Source organism: Coenobita brevimanus, chromosome 110 (assembly GCF_032717465.1).
Source record: "Coenobita brevimanus isolate Jiangsu-jjx chromosome 110, ASM3271746v2, whole genome shotgun sequence".
Taxonomy (NCBI): domain Eukaryota; kingdom Metazoa; phylum Arthropoda; class Malacostraca; order Decapoda; family Coenobitidae; genus Coenobita; species Coenobita brevimanus.
The window spans coordinates 4,473,313-4,493,753 of NC_137063.1; the positions used below are offsets into that span (position 1 = coordinate 4,473,313).

General features: G+C 43.0%; 2 protein-coding genes across 3 annotated transcripts in view; both read left to right on the forward strand.

Annotated features, from left to right (window-relative positions):
• The window catches only part of Hdc (histidine decarboxylase), a 92,383-nt gene extending 83,964 nt beyond the window's left edge, over positions 1 to 8,419 (forward strand). Inside the window, exons 15-17 of the mRNA XM_080286141.1 lie at positions 6,380 to 6,553; positions 7,197 to 7,358; positions 8,051 to 8,419. Coding sequence (XP_080142267.1) covers positions 6,380 to 6,553; positions 7,197 to 7,358; positions 8,051 to 8,286 — 572 coding nt within the window. The 3' untranslated portion in view covers positions 8,287 to 8,419. The remainder of the gene's footprint in view (positions 1 to 6,379; positions 6,554 to 7,196; positions 7,359 to 8,050) is intronic.
• An 8,471-nt stretch (positions 8,420 to 16,890) lies between these two features.
• mRpL16 (mitochondrial ribosomal protein L16) overlaps positions 16,891 to 20,441 on the forward strand; it is a 50,240-nt gene continuing 46,689 nt past the window's right edge. For both annotated transcript variants that reach the window (XM_080285993.1, XM_080285992.1), the window contains exon 1: positions 16,891 to 17,061. In XM_080285993.1, coding sequence (XP_080142119.1) covers positions 16,986 to 17,061 — 76 coding nt within the window. In that variant the 5' untranslated portion in view covers positions 16,891 to 16,985. The remainder of the gene's footprint in view (positions 17,062 to 20,441) is intronic.

Here is a 20,441-nt window from a genome sequence, read left to right on the forward strand (position 1 = left end):
GGTAAACCGTAGAGTAAATGGCGCGGTCTGGTTGGGTAAGATTTGTATTACCCCGTTCTCAGGCGTCATCCTGTCAGCAGATAGCCCAGAGAACAGCCATCGTTTGTACAGACAAGCATTACGAGCAGGAACAAGTGGAAGGAGGAGCCTGCATAACCTTTCCACGAGAATGTTGTTTTCCATCTTCGGGACGATGTCCTCTTGGAAACATTTTACCTTGGGTCTACAGTCAAACCCTGCGTATTACATGTTAGCCCGGAAGTTCAGAGGATGAAATACAAGCAAGGATACAACAGGGAAGAAAGATTATAGGTTTACTTAGTGTACTGACAAGGATTAGGGGAAAGGGTGTGTAACCCTATGCTCAGAGTCGGACGCATAAATATATGAAAGAAAAGCATTCGGGAGCCAAATGCTAATCGCCCGCCAGAATATGCTATTGGCCAAGTCCACAATTTGGGCCATATCTTGATACCCTGAAGGTTTCATGTTGATAGCTCAGGCCGCTCATGAGATATAATAGTGCCAAAGGCGGGCGATAAAAAGTAGTTGACCTTTGGCAGCCATTTTGGTGACCATGACCTTGACCTCGAATGCTCATTTTCTAACTCGTTCAACATTTTGGCGTTATCTTGATACCCTGAAGGTTTCATGTTGATTAGCCATTCATGAGATATAATGGGAACACACACACACACACATACACGCACACACACACACACACACACACACACACACACACACACACACACATACACGCACACACACACACACACACACACACACACACACACACACACACACACACACACACACACACACACACACACACACACACACACACACACACACACACACACATTATTCAGACCATTCTCAAATTCCGCTGGGTTGTTGCATCCATCTCCTGTAGCATGCAAACACCCCAGAAATAACCTAAAGACCAGCAAAACAAACCAACACCACTTCTCTAGACATTTCACCATGAGATCAAAAATTTCCCTAGAAGATGGCAATGTGATGTTGTACGAGCAATCGAGGGCAGTAGATGAAATTCACCAGGAAACCAGGAATGAAGGCTTGGAATGATCATGGGTCTACCTAGCTCTTCCTGCAGTATAATTGTCACCCCTCCCCCCACCCCTGCCAGTGACCAAGCATAGACCATTTTCTCTGGAGCACAGAGAGTTAAGACAAGAAGGATGGTACGTGATCTGAGATGGTCCTGCAGACACTTACACAGTATTTATTTTTGTTTCCTCATCTCCAAGGACGGCAGCCTCCTCATCACTTCATCTGCCCCACCAAACAGTCCTTTGAAACCTCCATAACCTCGTGTTGGAAGAAAATGAGTGTTGCATTCGAATGTTAACTTTCCGGCAGTATTACTTCATTATTCATTGAATTAGTCTTATGTCTTTAGGTATTTTGGAATCATTGAAAGACAGTGCCTGTTATCGGCTGATTCTTCTTATGTATTCAGGTGTATAATTATTCATTTGTCTGGGGGAAGGAGGTATATATACATCCTTACAAGCTTGAATGTGTATCTCAGAAACAAAAGTAAGAAAGAATGAAGTTTTCTTCCATTATTTTTAGTGGCTTGCTCGATGAATTCCCTTGGTTCATTAGAATTCGGTGTATCTATCAGAAACTGATGTAAATAAGTGTAGGACTATGGCTGGTGACACAATAAAAGACTCTCAGTGTGACGTGCTGGTGAATGGAGAGTTTGAAGTTGTGGAACATTTGAAAGACCTTGTTGCAGTTTAAGGAAAGGGAGCTAAATGTGAAAAGGAAGTAGAGATTAGAGTGTCTCAGGAAGTAAAGTGGTTAGTGCTACAAAGCCCTAGACTCTGAGTAGAGGCATTTGTACAAAGGCCACTATACAGGACTGAATGAACGTGTGTTATTGTTCCAAGTAACTTATGTGTATAAAGCTTTGGTATGGCGTGATATTCATGCATAAAGATTATATAAAGAAATACTAAACTGTAAAGAGTAATTGTGGGAGACAGAGGCTGGATAAGAAAAAGCATAGGGATTTTGTACAAAATGAGCAGTAAGAGATTTTTTTTTTTTTTTTTACGTGTCCGACTCTGGGCATAGGCTTCACAGCCTGTTCCCAAGGCCCAGTAGTCCTCCTACATAACATGTACCTCCATATGTCACCATTTCGGCGCTAACACCCACCGTCCATATTGAATACATGCTAGGGCTGTCTCATACAGGACTGGTGTATTGGTATCAGCGGGGGTATTTTTTACAGTACAAGTCGGCGGGGCTTCTAGTAGATCAGTAAAGTCTCCTTTATGAAATTCAAATCCTTCCCTGCCCCAGCGGGGATTCGCACCTGGGTCCAGTAGGACTGCAGGTCACGTCTCTACCAATTCAGCCACCGTCTTCCTCTCCTGGGAAAAAGGTGAAAACAAGTTTGCATAGATGAATGCAAAAATGGGTATTCAGAGGGTGTAAAAGAGAGTATGTGTGAACGAGTTTGAGAGTAGGAAAAGGCGTGAAAATCAAGAAAAAAAAAAAAAGTTGGTGGTTTGATAAGTCAGTGTTTGGCCGAAAATTATGTGTGGAAGTTTAAATAGCAAACATTTTTGCAAAGAAATTTATTTCATGGAAGATGTATATGGAATGGATTTCGCCCCTTTTTACCCTAGCAGTCTACAGATTGATCTCTGTCCCACAGTCGATGGGAGAACAATGGTAGACAACATTATCACATGAACCACGAATTTGTGTGGAAAACTAATGTCTAAGGGGTGAGGCTGTTGAAGACATGAAGGTATGGCCCATTTCTCCAGACTGCCATTTGATAGTCCTCCTACTTTTATTATTGCACCGCATCCAGCCATAATCTGGTCATATATCAATGTCTGTTACTTAGGGATGAAGGTAAATATTTTAACATTTTTTTTTTCTCACAAATATACAGTTGATCAGTCATTCTAAAATTCTGTATGTAGGTACTAGAAGCCAAGGCAGTTTTATTCCATCCAGTTTGATCGAGTCGAGCCACATCAAACACTTGTCCTATCGATATCTGGTAAGCGAAGTATTCTATTAACACACCAAAGCATTTCATGACTGATGGCTAATTATTTTCTTTTACCTTTGTCAAAGCAAGACAGAAGCAGTTGGCGATAAAACTAAGGACTTTTTTTTTTCTTCTCTTTATACTGTTGGATGACTCACTTCTCTAAACTAACTTTCTCAGCCCTCGACAATGCAAACCAGTGCTATGCAGAATCACACTATTTTAGAATGAAATGTAGTTAGGTTCTTCAAGCGAAGTACTTTGCGAGCAACGTTAAATCTCACGTTTTGACTTTCATGGCGGATGATTTCACCTTGTTTCCTTAGGCTATTTCTGGATCCTGTCAAATTTATTTAATTGTAAAGTTGTGTTAGGATAATGGCGATGCAATTTTATCAATAGAATAGTTCTTTTACTTGTTTCAATGTTATCTTGGGAAGCATTGTTTTTAAATGGATAGTATCATTCTCTCCAAGTCTACATGCAGGACATGCTAAAGGGAATGGTGAAGCATCTTTACCGAAGCTCCCAAATCCGAGTTAGTCAAGTAGCAGAATATATTCAGTGCTTATTTAAAAAGGTACAATTCAACAGATGCAGCAGAAATTTGACTAGACTGTCCCATTACAACTAACTTAGACACCAGTCCCTATATCATCATCATCCGGACCTTCTCATCATCATCCGGATCTCCTTTCCCACCCTAGGGCAGCGTGAGGAGTAGCAACGTCCTGACAGCCCAAAATTGCCCAATCCAGTGGGCCACGCTTCCATTCACTCACCATTCAAGACCCCGGAATCCTGGCTCTATCTGATACGTAAAAAACATTCACCACGTTCTGTAGCTTCACATAACCGTATCCGGCAGAGTCAATCCGGACGCTGTCACGTTAAAAAGGGGTGCCATATCCCTGATCATGCGCTTCTTCTCACAATATTCATCCAGCGAGCTCAATCTCTTGTCAGAATTCACTTAAAGACAGATTCATGGATGTCCGCATGATTTTTTTTTTTTCTTCTTCTTCCAGGAAAGGAAAGTATCTACCAATGGAAAAAGATTACTGACCTAGCCTGACCTGTTTCCAAAAAGACGTGCATGCTAAACCGGAGCTGAAAACCTGCACAGAACTGCCACACCAGCTGCACAACTCCTGGCACAGCAACCACACAACCACAACCACAACCCCTACCACACCAATGGCCACATTGCAACCCCTGCCACAACGGCTTTACGACGCCTGCCATATTACAACCTCTGCCACAGCACAACCCCAGCCACCCCGCATCCTCTGCCACAGCAGCTCACAACGCCTGCCACATCACAACCCCTGCCGCACCACAACCCCATCCTCATCACAACCTCATCCTCATCACAACCTCTGCCACACCACATTCCGTGCCACACCACAACCCCTGCCACACCACAACCCCTGCCAAATGACATACGCGATGACAATCTGTAATATATAAAATAAATCGTAAAGGAAAAGGTGTTACAAAGCCTCCTAATGTAACAAAAATAAGGTCTTTGGAGTCCACAGGGGAAGACGGGGAAGCTGCTGCCAGAGTGTTTCATTTTTTTTTCATCATTAATAGTAAGTACATCTTCACTGGCCATGGTCGGTGTAGGGGAGTCATATAGTTAGCTGCCAGGCTGCAGCGGAAATCCAACTGTGTGTCTGCAACAAGAAAGGCAGCGGAGAAGGAGACCAAACATGTGACTGCGATATGGTGATGGGCGGAAAGGGTGTCAAGTGGGAAGGATATTTCTGTAATGTGGAGGAGGTAAACAGAAATGGAGTTAAAAGTCGAGAGAACAGCCATGATCGGGTGGTAATGAAATGAGAGTTGCATGACCTGCCCTGCTTTATGTGCTGTGCTGGAGTGGTGGAGGGGGAGGGTCACTGAGCGCGCTGGCTCCTCTACTGAACAGGGACATCAGTGGTATAGATGTACCCACCACTGACATCACATCCTACCGTATGCGTGCCATGTCCTCTGGTGTCCTTCCCACACCTAGACCTTGGGCCGCAACATTGGGGCATGGTGGGAGTGAGTTGCCCTGACGATGTGAATACACGAAAGCGCTTGGGGATATATATATATATATATATATATATATATATATATATATATATATATATATATATATATATATATATATATATATACATGTGTGTGTGTGTGTATTATATATATACATATATATATTATATATAATATATATAATTATGTATAAAATAATATGTATGTATTTATATGTTTATTGTATGTGTATGTGTTTCCATACATCAGTGGCTTCCATCCATTTTGGTTGTTTGGTCCCCCACACAAAATAAGGTAACTTTCGGGTCCTCCTCCTCGTCCCCCTCTGCCGAAGCAAACACCCCATTATTGCTTGAGTGGGCTTATGTTAGATATAAGAGCTTTACATGGAACTACCATAATTAAATCTACTGGTTTATTCGTTTTTTCTTCCTCTGTTGTTATTAAAAAAAAGGCAGTTCATGCTGGTAAAATAACAATAAAAAAGTAACGTGAAAAACTCGCGTTAAGGTTGAAATTGCTTTTATTTATTTATTTTTTATTTTTTTTTTTTGCCAGTGTGGATATCATTGGTTGACTTAGAGCACAGCAGATATCATTTTTCATGGAATATCCCTGCTTTGTTGTGATGTAGTGCTCAGCATCTTGGAGAACTCAACTTTGCAGTGACAGGTAAACAAGACCAGCAGGACCAACCAGACTGCCAGTTCTTGATGGCAGTATAGCATCTTATTCACACCCACTTATCCGCCATGCTGCATTCTTTAAAATATGTCTGTCAATCTATTCAATCAAAATTTCATGAACTGATACTAAACTGTTACCAGGAATGCTGTCTGCGAGGTAGCTAACTGAAGGAAAATACTTCAGAAATTTTGTCCTTGAAAAATGATCATGAAATTCTCTTTCTAGTGACTTCAGTTGCATAAAATAACCCCCTCCCCTCCTCGGGGGCAGTTGCCCCCAGGTTGGGAACCACTGCCTTATACCACTTTCTAATTTTGCATAACTTTCGTCTGTAGGCACATGTCGCGAGAGGGGATGGCAAGCCCTCATTTTTTTATGATAATTTTTGTATCGTTGATAACTGCACCCCGTCATGTGGGATGCAAGTTGATCAGACTTCAAGAACCATAGGCCATATGTGTCCGTCAAAATTTAGAGCACTGCCTTTCCCTTAAGCAACATAAGGGTGCAGGGTACGGCCGTTTGTCCTGGCATACTGGTATATTATTAACGTTTAATATGTATTTATATGTATTAACTTGTTTTTACCCTGTGCCACAGACACCCGCAAGAACCCCGACTTCGGCACGTCACTGCTGCTGGCCAACTCACCCATGTCCCCCAAGATCGTCAACGGGTCCTTCGCCGCCATCTTCGACAACAGTGACGTCCTTCATGAGTTCGCCAAGAAGCTCCAGCAGCTCAAACTGGACGTACAGGACTCCCCAGGCAAAGGTGAGAGGCAAGGGCTGGTTGTGGCTGTGTGTATGCGTGTCTGTGTGTACATGTATCTGTATATACGTCGATCTGTGTATACGCATACCTGTGTACATAGGTCATCTTGTGTTTTTACGTCTGACAGTATATTTACGTCTGTCTGTGTGTATAACTGTCTGTGTATATACGTTTGTGTGTATACATCTATCTGTGTGCATACGTTATTTGTGTATACATACAGTATTGGTTTATATATGTCTGCGTGTGTGTATACATTGCGTGTATATGTCTACCTGTGTGCATACGTCAATCTGTATGTATACATGCGTCTGTGTATATGTCCTGTGTATTTGTCTGCTTGTGTTTATACCTGTTTATGTACGTCTTTGTGTGTATACGTTTATCTGTAAGTATGCGTCTGTCTGGTGGTTTTGTGTATGTATGTCTCATCAGGAATCTCTGCTTTGGTCTGTCCGTCTGTATGTGTGTGTGTGTGTGTGGGTAGGTGGGTGGGTGTATCAAAATTTCTTCTGTAGGCTACATATTGCTATTTCACCTTTCAGTGTGTATGCAAGCTTGTGTGTGTTTGTGTGTGTTTGTTTGACTGTTTGTGTGCGTGTGTGTATGTGAGTCTGTACTGAATCCCTGGCCATCCACACAGCGATGCGTCGTCGAATTCGTGGGATGCTGATGGCGGGAAAACAATATTCGCTAGACTCGCGCATGGATATAGTGACGACCCTGGTACACTCAGCACGCCCGCCAGACAACATGCCCGTTATGAGGGAGAACAGCTTGGAGGGGCATGACTTCCACGATACAGGTAGGGTGAGGGGGAGAGAGGAAGAGAGTGTAGGGGAGGAAAGTGAGGTACAGTGAGGGAGGCGGAGTAGGTAGGGTGATGGAGGGAAAAGGGAAGGTAGAACGAGGGAGAACAGTTTGGAGGGGGGATGGGGACTGGGTTGACTCGGTGATGGAGTGAGAGTGAGGGAGGCAGAGTAAATTGAGCGAAGGAGTGGGAAAGGGACCTATATGGAGAAAGGGTAAGGTTAGGGGAGTGAGGGAGGTAGAGCAGAGGAGGGACTGAGAGGAACGGAGGGTGGGGAAGGGAGGTTGGGGCAGCGAGTGTGTAAAAATAAGGAAAAGTGAGAGGGAGAGAGAGAGAGGGGAGGGGAGAAGAGTGAGTGAGGGAGGGAGGGAGAAGGAGAGTGACGGAGGGGAAGTGAGGGTACGGAAGGGGAGAGTGACGGAGGGGAAGTGAGAGTACGGAAGGGGAGAGTGACGGAGGGGAAGTGAGGGTACGGAAGGGGAGAGTGACGGAGGGGAAGAGACAGTGAGGGGGAGAAAAGAAATATGGGCTTTTCAAGTCGGAGTGAAACTGTCGTATTTTTTAATCAATTTTCCAATATGAAGCTATAATTCACCCGCTTGCAAAGTTTGCGTCACTGGTAAAAAAAGCCAGACACGTTATTAATTTCTCCGTATATAATATCCATGTACTGTTTTTCCCGCCAGGTGTGCAGACAGACGATGTATACAACCCTCCCCGGTTTCGGTCGAAGAGTGTGGACGACAGCATTACCACCCCGGACCTCAAGAAGCTGGAAATGGACGAATCTATTGACGAGAACGAGGCCGAGACGTCTTCCCCCGAGGCCGACACCAAGAATAAAATGGCCATGAACGGGGGCGGGTCTCACAACTTCATTTACTGCTATAAATGTGGATCGGCTCTCTCCACTCAGCAGTAGCGAGGATGAGTGGATGGAGAGACTAGGTGGTGCGGGCGGAGAAGGTGTATTAAGTGCAATGTATGAACGGTTTAATGTTAAGGTGGTGGGAAAAGGAATGTCAAAGGTATACGATTAAATACTACGGTCAAATGGTAAACGATAAGGGAATGGGTGCCGGGTAGAAGAGTTGTAGCAGTTAAATATTACAGCTAAATGAGATCGGGTAAGGTGTGTCACAGATAAGTACAGATGGTTAAAATGGTAGTTAAAATAGTACGGTCAGATGGTACGGGGGTTGATTAAGGCGTGTCATATGTCTAAGGCTGTCTGCATAACCACGAGTCGAGTCATATTGGTCTGAGTGATCATGTCTGTCCACTCTGGCGCCCATTAATTTGTGTGTAATTCGGCAAAACGTTAGTCGTTATTCTTGTGGGGTTTGGAAGCACTAGCAACTCCTCCTCAGTTCATTTCTAAATATTACACCTCAGTATTCATTTGTATGTTATTTATGCAACAAACTCAGTATAGAGAAGGAATAAATACAGTAAACTAATATGATGTAATATGGGCCGTAAGTCACTAAAGAGGAGAGGCAGTAAGAGTATTCACTGGACGAGTATACGACCCTGTTTAGGCTTTGGTAGTCGAATCTAATCACGTTCAGTCGACTAGAGTCAGTTACGGCCCGACCCAATTTCTCGTCAGTCATGGTTGTGGTGAGATCATAACTGTGGAGACTATGATGTTATTAATTCTACGTTGCCTGCTTTCTGTGAGCCGAGTGATCGAAGACGCTAAGATCGTATCCTGATCCCCTCACAATGAAGAGGTTGCTAAGGTCTGGATTATCGATATACAGGAAAGCCACGTGTTTCACTGTCATTGTAGCGTCAAATATACAGGATAATGGATGAACAGTACAAGTCGACATCGAGATCAGATAAGTACAGTACTACAGAAAACTACGCGTCCATACTGCATCAGTCTGGTAATACTAAAAACCTGATTCTCCTTGAAGTTTTCTGTAGGAAGAGGAATCATTCACTTCAATCAAATTATTCTAGTGAATCGATTCGACTCTCCTCTTTCGGTGTGCTGGCGGCCGATGGGGTATGAACGGTGAAGTACTAGGGGTAAATAATAGAATGGTTAGGTAGTGGTGTCATATCGTCATAATGTGTGTGTGTATATTATTTGGTGATCAGTGTAATAAGCAGTTAAAAGGTGTGTTGATGAAGTGAGGGACGTCAAATTCACAAAAATAAATGAATAAATAAAACGGGCAAGTGATATGCGTTATGTCCGAAGTTGGTTGGTTGGTGAGTGGATGGTGCTGGGATGAATTACTGTATGGTGAATTGGAGAGACTGGGAAAGAGAACAGAAAAAGTATGGAGAGTTATTTTGGAGCCTGTTTGAGAAAGTCGCAAGTATTATGGGTATATGCGTGATGTGAGAAAAATTTAGCGGTGTAAACAGTTCAGTAGATGAACGATTGATTTAAACGCTTATCTGACCGTGGTATGTAGGTTATCAGTATAAAGAGTGATGTGAGAATAATATGGTGCCGAATGTGAAATAAAAGGGGTGAAGAGTGTGGCGATAAATCATGGATTGTGGGTAGATTATCAGAGGGCGTGGTGGTGGATCAAAGGGCATGGGTAAGGTCACTTAATTATAAGAATGTTGTGCTATAGTTTTAGTTCAATCCGTCTCATCGTTACTGCATGAATTAGGGTATAGTACTAAATAAGAGTAATAAGAACACATGGCATAAAATGTATCTTACTGTATTATAACTGCTACCCCTTCACAGATGCCAAAATAATGCCGTACAGTTAAAGCATTCAGTAGCCTACCGTAGAGAATGAAAGTGATTGTGACAACGCCTCTTTCGTCTTCGTCTTGGTGGTTATCCAGTTCGTGTGTAGTGTCACACAGATATCCCCCCAGAGGCCATACTTTAATGGCTGATCGTGTTTCGCTGTCTAGCTTGTGATGAGTGATTGTGTCTTAGCTTTAGGACTTCCTGTTGCTGTGCTTCTTGTCTGTCCAATCATCCTTCGGTCAGTTGTGAAATGTGTTTGGATAGTTATGGGGTAGGCTAGGCTATATAGGGAACATCGTTGCAATATCTATATCTTTAATGCTATGTAAACAAGAACTGCCCTCAGCTGAATAAAAGCATCTGTTGTTTGCCAAAATAAAGTACGTGAAATCAATGTCCCCCTACTGAGTCTATTAACCTCGTGTTTTGGGTTAATAATGCTTCCTTCGCGTTTATGTACATATTCCTGGAAGCAGTAAGGTTATTTGGTGTGTCACTATAGCTTGATTATGATTCATCTTAGTGAAGTCGTATGGTCGTCGTTGTAATACCAAGGAAACAAAGAAATTAATGTTCAGTACATTTTTGTCTTTGCATTGCTGAGAAAACATTTGTCTTCTACTATTTTTTATTACCCTTATGCATTTCTAAATTAAATAAGAACTGCAGCAGCAAAGTTTTCTCCAGACTTTATGCCGTTTATTGGTCAAAGTGTAGAGTTATTACTCATATCTTTTGACGTCACACTAGATTACATGTTTTGTATCCAACCATTCATGTGAAGAACTTAGGTTATTATTTAAATTTAATCAGTTATCTTCCCATCTGGAATGTTACTCTAAAAGATTATAAGTTACGTAGTTTTCATTATAAATGAATCTTCAGACGATGGACAAAAATAATGATGACCTGCAGATGTCAGTTCTGTGTCATTAAAAGCAAACCTTCGGGGCTCCTGAGTCGCGTCTACAGCTGTAACTGAAAATATTATGCTTTCTCAATCTGTGCAGGTGGAGTGTTAGCAGAAGATTGTCAACTGGGTGCCGTTTTGTTGTCTTCTAGAATGTTGACCTTTGCTGCCTGGGCACAATAAAGTCTGTTGCAGGGGCATCGTGTTAGTGTATATAATGTGTCCACTCTGGGTCTGGCGCAGAGGCGTATCCAGGGCGGGTTGTTACTGGACCTAAATCTCCTCCTTAACAAAATAGAGAGAGAGAGAATGAAAACAAATACTACCAATGAGATTAGCCATTTGCAACATATTTTCCCAGGGGAAAAAAGTCAACTGCAGAGTAGTGTTTTAACACTTTTTTTCCCTATCACCATCCCCACCCATTTCTAATATCATCCCTTTGCTCTGACCTTGTAACCATGGTTGTTTACCTTGAGGAAACACTTAATACCTACATTCCTGGATACTCTCCTGGTCAGCATGATGATAGGAACGCCTGGGATGACGAAATTCACCTGAGGTCCCTCTCCCACGACTCCTTTCTTGCATTCTGCTGAGGATAATTGGTAAAGTGTATCACGATTCTGTAATCTGACACCACATTCTGTAGTAGTTCTGAGGAAAAAAAATAATGACGGATGAACAATTTATTACAACCAGTTTCATTGACAACTGTTTCTCTCCACAATAGACAACTGCAAGGATGTGCTGTCTGTACCTCTATAGTTGGCCTCTAAGGAGGATGACATTTACAGCCGAAGCTATCTGAAATATGGTCTTCGTCTGACATTGTAGATTCCTTATTCATACGTCTATGATCATGTTATTGTGATTTCCTAGTCATACTACAGACATTTACACTGACATCTGTGCACGGGGTGAAGGTACACGAGTCGATGGAAGTAGACTTTGTCATCTTTGGTCATTAGTTGAATGAAGACTGAGCTCTGTGTACAGAACCATTACCACTTAACTGTGTATGTGTCGTGTCTTGTAATCACGCAACTCTTCCCTGCTACACTTTCAAGTAATCCAGTTTGCTGAGCGCAGTGAGAGTTCTTGAAACTTGGTAGCACAGTAGATCATGTAAGATAGTGGTTATTGTGTGATGTCAGGTCCTAAATGTATTAGTACCAGTTGTGCAGCTTTGGAAATGTCCAGAAAGGCCCTCAGTGGCCACGTTCAGAAGTTTATTTAATAACGTAAAAAAAATGCAGAAACCATATTTAGACTAAGCACTGAATACAAAATGTTGTCAGCCTTCATTTTACAGTCGCTTTCATACAGACTACAACAATTACAACTTCATCGAAATTCCGATTAATAATTAGTTGCACCCTACCTCTCATCATAAGAAAGATATCTAATGGTGAGGAAGGAGTGAAGTTGTGGCAGTGTGTTCTTATTCTTCCTGTGTTCTCTTTGTATGTCTTATTGTCTTCAATTTTAGATCCTGTAAGAAAGAATAATACAATATGCAATATATCGTGTGTATCCCTGAACCTCAATGATCACGCAGCAGCTTGCCTTGTAACGATGGTGACGTCACGGAAAAAAGAAAATACTAAAAGCATACAACTGGACGAGACTGCAGTAGAACTTTGAAATCCATTAGTGCGGTTATTTTCAAAAAAGAAAACGAGTACGAATTGTATATATATATATATATATATATATATATATATATATATATATATATATATATATATATATAAAATTCCTAATTGCCAGTTTGTCCAGTCTCAGGGGCCCTTTGAGATGTAAGACGAGCATTTCAGAGGAAGATGTTAACGCTGTACTGCCAGGCTTTGAGAGATTACCGGACTAGAAAACAAGGGTAGAATTGCCATGAGTGTGTGGCAAGTCATTGTGCTGTCAACATCATATCAGTCCATACATTTCTTTCCTTTTTTTAACAAAAAGTACTGTGTGTGTATGTGTGTAGCCTACAAGTAAATGTTTGTTTTACAAATACTTAACACGCGCACATTTTAAATCAAGCTCTTAAAATTATTGCAGTTCGGTGATGTAATTCTTGTAAAAAAAAAAAAATGAGCATCCTGAACTTCAGCAGTGACGACATTCATATCTGAGTGTTTTTTAACAGAACCTCTATAGTTCTTCATTTTGTTTTTCTATCTTTTTTTTTTATGTTCATCATGCGCGAAACGAGACTTGTTAAGTTTTCCTCAATGTGTGTGTGTGTGTGTGTGTGTGTGTGTGTGTGTGTGTGTGTGTGAACAAAACTCAGTTGTTATCAAATTTTAACCAAACTTGGTGGAAGGTGACGGTCAGTTTAGGGGTTTACATTTCTTAACAACAGGTCAAATGTCAAGACCACAGGGCAACGTCAAACTTGTCCTAGCAAGGTCAACTGTTTAGTTTTTGTTTATTTCAGACCAAAGTTGTGGGAAGGATTGAGAAATGCAAGATCAAAGGGTTTCAATTTTGACAAGGCATTGAAAGGTCAAGGTCACAGGGCAAGGTCAAAGTTCGACCGGTGTGTTTGTGTGCAGACAAAATAACTAGATCAGCTTTATTATGATCTGAATTATGCTTGGTGGTAGTGCTGAGGATCACCCATGGGGTTGACCTTTTTAGAACAGTAGATCAAAGGTCAAGGTCACCTTAAGCAGTTTTTACCCAATTTAGATCAAACTTTGTGGAAGGTTTCACGGTAAGGCAAAGATAAAAAGGATTCGATTTTGTACACAATCAAAGTTCAAGGTCACAGAGAAAGATCAGAGGTGAAGATCACAGGGCTAGATTATCTCAGCTTTGAACTGGTTTGAACCAGACGTAGCATAAGAGTTAAGGATCAGGCAGGGATGAAGTAATTCCACTTTGAGAGCAATCGGTTTAAATGGAAGGTCATAGGATAAAATCAAATTCTAAGCGCAGATGTTGCAATCTATGGATGCTAATTGTTTTACTTGGGGGAGTCCTAAGTGATACAGGGAAAACTTATTCTTTCACTTGGTAGTACGTATCAGTAACTTAATTGTCTTTTATAACATTTCATTCGTAAAACTTCGTTATACGGGAGAAGATTAATATGAAAGAAATCTTAAAATCTGGCAATCCTAGGCAACATTTCAAAAACTGAATTAAACATACAAATGGAACTGTAGGTTTTAGTATGTGGAGATCGAAGAATGTTCAGGTTAGGACAGAAGATGTGACTCTCAGATCAAGTCGGTGAGGCGGGACCGGACAATGCACAATAGATATCACGGTATAACACCTGATGTGGGGTTAGTTTTGAGGTTCTCACTAATGGATATGATAAAAATTATGGGAAGGGAAGTTACATATAGGGAAAGTCTACCCTTCCTCTCTTAAAACTTTGGTGGAAAGCAGAATGACAACTGCATCTTGAATTATCTTCTTTCTTGGACAGGCTGTTAACTGAATTGTTTTAGAAAATTCATGGTATAGTTAATGATGGTACTTTTAAAGTGGATTAAGAAATAGAAATGATTGCTCCTCGTCCCTGTGCACTACCGCCCACAGGTGTATTATTGTCTCGTGTGTGTGTGTGTGTGTGTGTGTGTGTGTGTGTGTGTGTGTGTGTGTGTGTGTGTGTGTGAGCTATTTAATTCAGACAGTTTTGATCCGCTTAGGACCAAACTTAGTGGAAGAACCGAGGGCCAAGCAATGGTAAGGTGATTTGATTTTGAAAATAGATCAAAGGTCAAGGTTAACTCAGTTTTTATACGTTTTGAACCAAACTTGGTGGAAGGGTTGAGGGTCAAGCCAGATGTAGTGATTCAGATTTGAGAGCAACCGGTCAAACGTCATAGGCTAGTCGTGGGACACTTAATTGATTGTAGAGCACAGATGTATGCTGCTCTCTCTCTCTCTCTCTCTCTCTCTCTCTCTCTGGGGAGCGCGGTGGCTCGGTGGTAGGGTGTCGGGCTCGTAATCGTGAGGTTGCGAGTTAGCGCCCCGCCCGGTGGCTGCTATGCTGGGAGGGGTAGGGCTCTCCTGTAACCCTAGCAGAGCTAAATGATTTGATGAGGTCTAGCTCGGAGATTAATCCTTATCTTTCTCTCTCTATCTCTGTGTGGGTGGGTGGGTGCTCCATTTTGTGTTAATGTAATATCCAGAGCTTGAATGAAAGACAGAGAAACGGAATAATAAGAATTCTGGTATTCTAGCATATGATCCTTTATTGCCTCATCTCGTAGGGCCCCGGGGCTAGGCTAATTAGTTAAGTTCTTTACGGCCAACCCATGGGCCTTGGGTGGTTATCAACTCATGCCAAGAGAATAGAGAAGCAAGCACGTTACCACCCCGCCGCCTGAGGCTCCTAAACTGGTACAGTATCTGGGCCATTAGGGTCCCTTGAGGAAACCCAGGCATCTTCAATTCCCCCGAGTAAAACCCTAGGAAGGTGTTGATGATGAATAACCGTGCAGAGGATGCATCATTACAGATAACAGGTGCTGCAGGCGTGGTGCGCATTAGTAGAGGATCCCATGTATCGGAAATTAAAATGCGTGACTTACAAAGCAGTGCCCCCGAAACGGAAACAGAAGAACATCATAGTGCCCCCGAAATGGAAACAGAAGAATACCATAGTGCCCCCGACAACAGGGCAAGCGAGATACAGCCCAGTATGCCCGGGAACGTGCCGACACCCCCACACGGACCCCACGGGGTAGCCGCCACCAATCGGAGCAACCCCTGGCAACAACGGCATATGTCAGCCCGGGCCGTGCGCCCCTATGTCACACAGCCACGACGCCGTCGCCGTCGTAGGAGAAGGACACTACCTTCACGGAGTGGGATTGTTGAACTAGCTACGGGTGGAGTTGTTCTAGACACTCCTGACGGCGCCCCTCCTCGTGAGATGGCCTATTGTCGCTCCAAAAGTGTCCTGGTAGAGACGGCCTATTGTCGCTCCGAAAGTGTCCTGGTAGAGACGGCCTATTGTCGCTCCCGCCCTTGTGAGCCGTCACAAGTCACTCCCCGCACCCCCCCTTCTCCCCCCTCGTGAGACTCACCCCCCCCCCCGCGCCTCACGCGCGCGCCTATATTCACTGTACCCTGAATACACTAGGATTGATTGTGTTGGCATTAATATCAGATAAGCAAGTATCCGGCGAGATACACATGTCCTAGATAAGGTTTTTAGATTGCTATGTATTACGTTGTAATATCTACTGATTTGTCCTGTGTCTGATTATTGCCTAGAGTTTTTGTGTCCTGCTTGTCTTTATTGCACTAAGCTCCGGTCTCGAAAGAGGACCCCGCTCCACGTTAGGTGTTTTAGAAAGCGAGAAGTCGAGCCTATGTACACCTAGCATTACAGAAATAAATGCAGGACTCCAAAGATGAAGTTGGGGGGCGGGGGGGTGGGGAAACTCTCCACTGTGGCAAGATGAACCCCAATTTGTGGAGGGGAGGGCATACTTCTACAAAGTTTACATTATTGTTCACACAATCAAATAATCCGACATTCAAATGGGGGAGCTATGGGTTTGACCAGGCACCCACTCCCCTCAGATATCGGCCAGTCCATAGCTTTACTAGATAATGATAAGGCCAAGATATTACAACCACAAATACATCATTGCTTGCTAGGTTATAGCCTGCCTTCAAAATTCTTTTTACAGTACGAAACAGATATTATTTTCATTAGCAGTGATGTTTCTAATATTTACTTACCCGATTATTTTATGAAATTAAAAAGAGCTTTTATGAAAAGAAAAAACAGCAGCCAATAGCTGTGTACTACCCACAATAAAACAAAACAAGAGTACAGTATTTGTTTTGTAAGATCGCAGGGTGGGCTGCCTGCGAGTGCGACGTGCAGATTGTATAAGAAAGAAGAAGAAGAGGTTATATCAGCAGCGGTACTAAATACTCCTGAAGATCATTGATGTAGCCCTTGCAGTGTTCTGGTAATTAACGTGGCCTGCAGCTTAACATGGCTCTGACTGTATCGAGACAAGTATTTCGTACCTTATCACTCGGAACAAAAGGAACTTCAGCGGTGTCGGGAGGTAGGTTTGAGACCGTGTATGATAGGAGTGAGCAGATAAATTGATCACTTCGCTAAATTATGTTTATGAAAAGTGAATTGTCTTAGCCGGGTTTCATTTAATGTGACTGCTAATTAAACAAGAATTTTTATACATTTTTTTGTGAAGTATATCCATAATTACCTGAGCTTATTTGGTTTCTTGTTGGTATTCTATTCCCCATTTTCCTTATTTTTCAGCAACACTGGATTTTAAAAGTAAATTTTTCAGAGTTATAACACTGGATTCTATCTATCTATCTATCTATAGCCCGACGCCCTAATCCTGCAAAGGGTGGCCGCAGACAAAACGCCTCTAAGTCGCTCTGTCACCCACCATTTGACTAACCTCCCCCCAACTCACCCCACCTCCCTCATATACCTCTCAACTGCATCCCTCCACCTCATCCTCGGTCTACCACTCCCTCTCCCTCCCTCCACCTCACCTACATACACCCTCTTAGTCAGTCTTTCACTCTCCATTCTCTTCACATGTCCTAACCACTTCAGTGTATTTCTCCTAATCATCTCAACCACATCCACATCCACCCCACAACATTCCTTCACTTCATTCGTCAACCTGTCCCTCCACGTCACTCCACATGCTCCTCTCAAGTAACTCATTTCCACTGCTCTCACTCTTGACTTGTTCCCCTCTTGCAAGGTCCACGCCTCACATCCATACGTCAGGGTAGGGATCACAATACTATCATGCAGTGTCTTCTTCACTTCCATACTCACCTCCCTATTTCTCATCACTGCTTTCAGTGTACCAACAGCCTTCCTTCCTTGCTGTACCCTTTCACGCACTTCATCCCCCAAAGAACCATCCTTACTCATCACACTACCCAAGTACTTGAATGCACTCACATTCTCCATATCCTCACCATCCAACCTCACAGCACACTCTGTGACTTCATTCCTCTCAAACACCATAACTTTACTTTTGTTTACATTAACTTTCAGAGTCCTCCTCCTACACGCTGTCCCAAATTCATTCACCAAACCTTGCAACTCCCATTCATCTTCACTCAACAATACTGTATCATCAGCAAACAGCAACACCGGAATCTTCCAAATCTCACCCTCATTCATTAGAGCCACCCCCACATCCACTGCCCTACCCTGCACCTCCTTTACAACCTGATCCATGTATATATTAAACAGCCATGGAGACATCACACAACCCTGTTTCAGTCCCACATTGAGATCAAAGAACTCGCTCAGCCCACCATCCGCTCGCACCGTAGCCCTAGCTCCCTTGTACATACTCTTCACAGCGCTCAGCAATTTCCCCTCCACTCCTTATATTCTTAATACCTTCCACATACCTTGCCTATCTATTCTGTCATAAGCTTTCTCCAAGTCCATGAAGGCAGCATACACTTTCCTTCCTTTCTCTAGATACGTCTCCACTAAACATCTTAGAACAAATATCTGATCTACACACCCTTTTCCCTTCCTAAATCCCCCTTGTTCATCTCCAGCTAGCTCCTCTGTCATATGCCTAACCCTGTCAATGAGTATTCTACCATATATTTTACCAGTCACACTAAGAAGGCAAATACCCCTATGGTTACAACATACTTCTCTCTCCCCTTTTCCTTTGTATAAAGGAACAATTATAGCTGATTTCCAGTCCTCTGGAACCCTTCCCTCTTCCCAAGCCAATCTACACAACTTCCATATCCACTCCACAACAATCACCCCCATACCTAAGCATTTCACTACACACTCCATCAATTCCTGGGGCCTTTCCCAACTTAATCTTCTTCATTGCGTCCACTACTTCTGCCCTACTGATCTCTTCCTCCCTCCTCTCATCTCTTCTTCTCCCAGCCATTCCCCAACCACTTAAACTCACACTGCTCTCACTCTCTACATTCAACAAATCCTCAAAGTGCTCCTTCCATCCCCTCAATTTCTCTCTCTTCTCCACCAACAATCTATTATTCCTACCTTTCACTCCCCTACTATTTCCCCTTTCACACTGCCTTACTTTCTTTACCTCCTTCCAAAACAAATTCTTACTCTCCCTCCATTTCGCACTCAGATTCCTCCCAAACTCTTCATCCACTTTCTTCTTACTCTCCTTCACCAGTCTCTTAACCTCCCATCTCATGCTCACATATACCTCTCTCTTCTTTCTCTCATCTTCTCCCCTACCTCTACTCACTAACCATTCACTATGTGCCTTCTTCTTTTGTTCCACAGCTCGTTTCACCTTGTCATTCCACCATGCTGTCCCTCGCACACCCTTGCATCTCCTCCTCACTCCACAAACCGCCTCACGCGCTGCGCCTATCTCTTCCGTGAATATCTTACTTACGTCTTCCACCCCTTCCACCTGCTCTAGCTCATACCTTCCCAATCTTTCTTACACTATGCTCTTATACTCTATCATTTTCTCACTATCTTGCAATTTCTCCACTCTTCTCACAGGAGCAGCTTCCTCCTGTCTTCCCCTTCGTCTCCTCAACCAGTTCTTTGCAGCTGTACCCTGGCCATCACTAAGTGATGGTCCGAGACTCCATTCCCCCACCCTCTCCACACTCTTGCATCCAACACTTGTCTTCTCATTCGCTCATCCACGCACACGTAGTCTATCATTGCCTTTCGTTCAACAAGTTCACCATCCATCCTCCTCATTACTCTCCATGTATATGGTACCGGTGGATCATCTTATGACAAAAGTAGGTGTTGGTTATTGCCAGCCCCTTACAAGCACAGATGTCCACCAAAGCACTACCATTCCCATCTACTTCAGCTGGCATACCCCACTGACCAACCACTCCATCCACTCGTACATTCCCAACTTTGCCATTCATGTCTCCAATCAACAGCACCCTCTCGCTCCTTTTAAACTTGTCCATACATGCTTCTACTCTCGCCCAAAACTCATCTTTCATTCTTGCTACTCAGTCCTCTGTCGGGGCATACACACATACAATCACCCACGCTTGTATGCCTACTTTCATCCTCACCCATACAATCCTTGCACCCACTGTTCCATACTCTCTTATATTCTCCTTCCACTTCTTGCTTATCATCAGACATACTCCCTCTCTTGCCCTCTCATTCTCATTGACTCCCGCACATATACCTAAACCATATTCCCATTCTCTCACCCTTTCACCTTGCCATTTAGTTTCAGTCAGTCCACATATATCCACTTTTGCATCCTCAAGCACCTGAACAATCTCTCTCTCTTTCACTTCATCATTCACTCCTCTCACATTCCATGTTCCCACCCTAAGAATGTCCTTTGTCCATTCCTTAGTTGTCAACGTATGGTCCGTCCGGGTCCGAGGCGCTTTATTCTTTTTTTTAGTTAGTTCTTTTTACGGGATGGGGCATTAACCC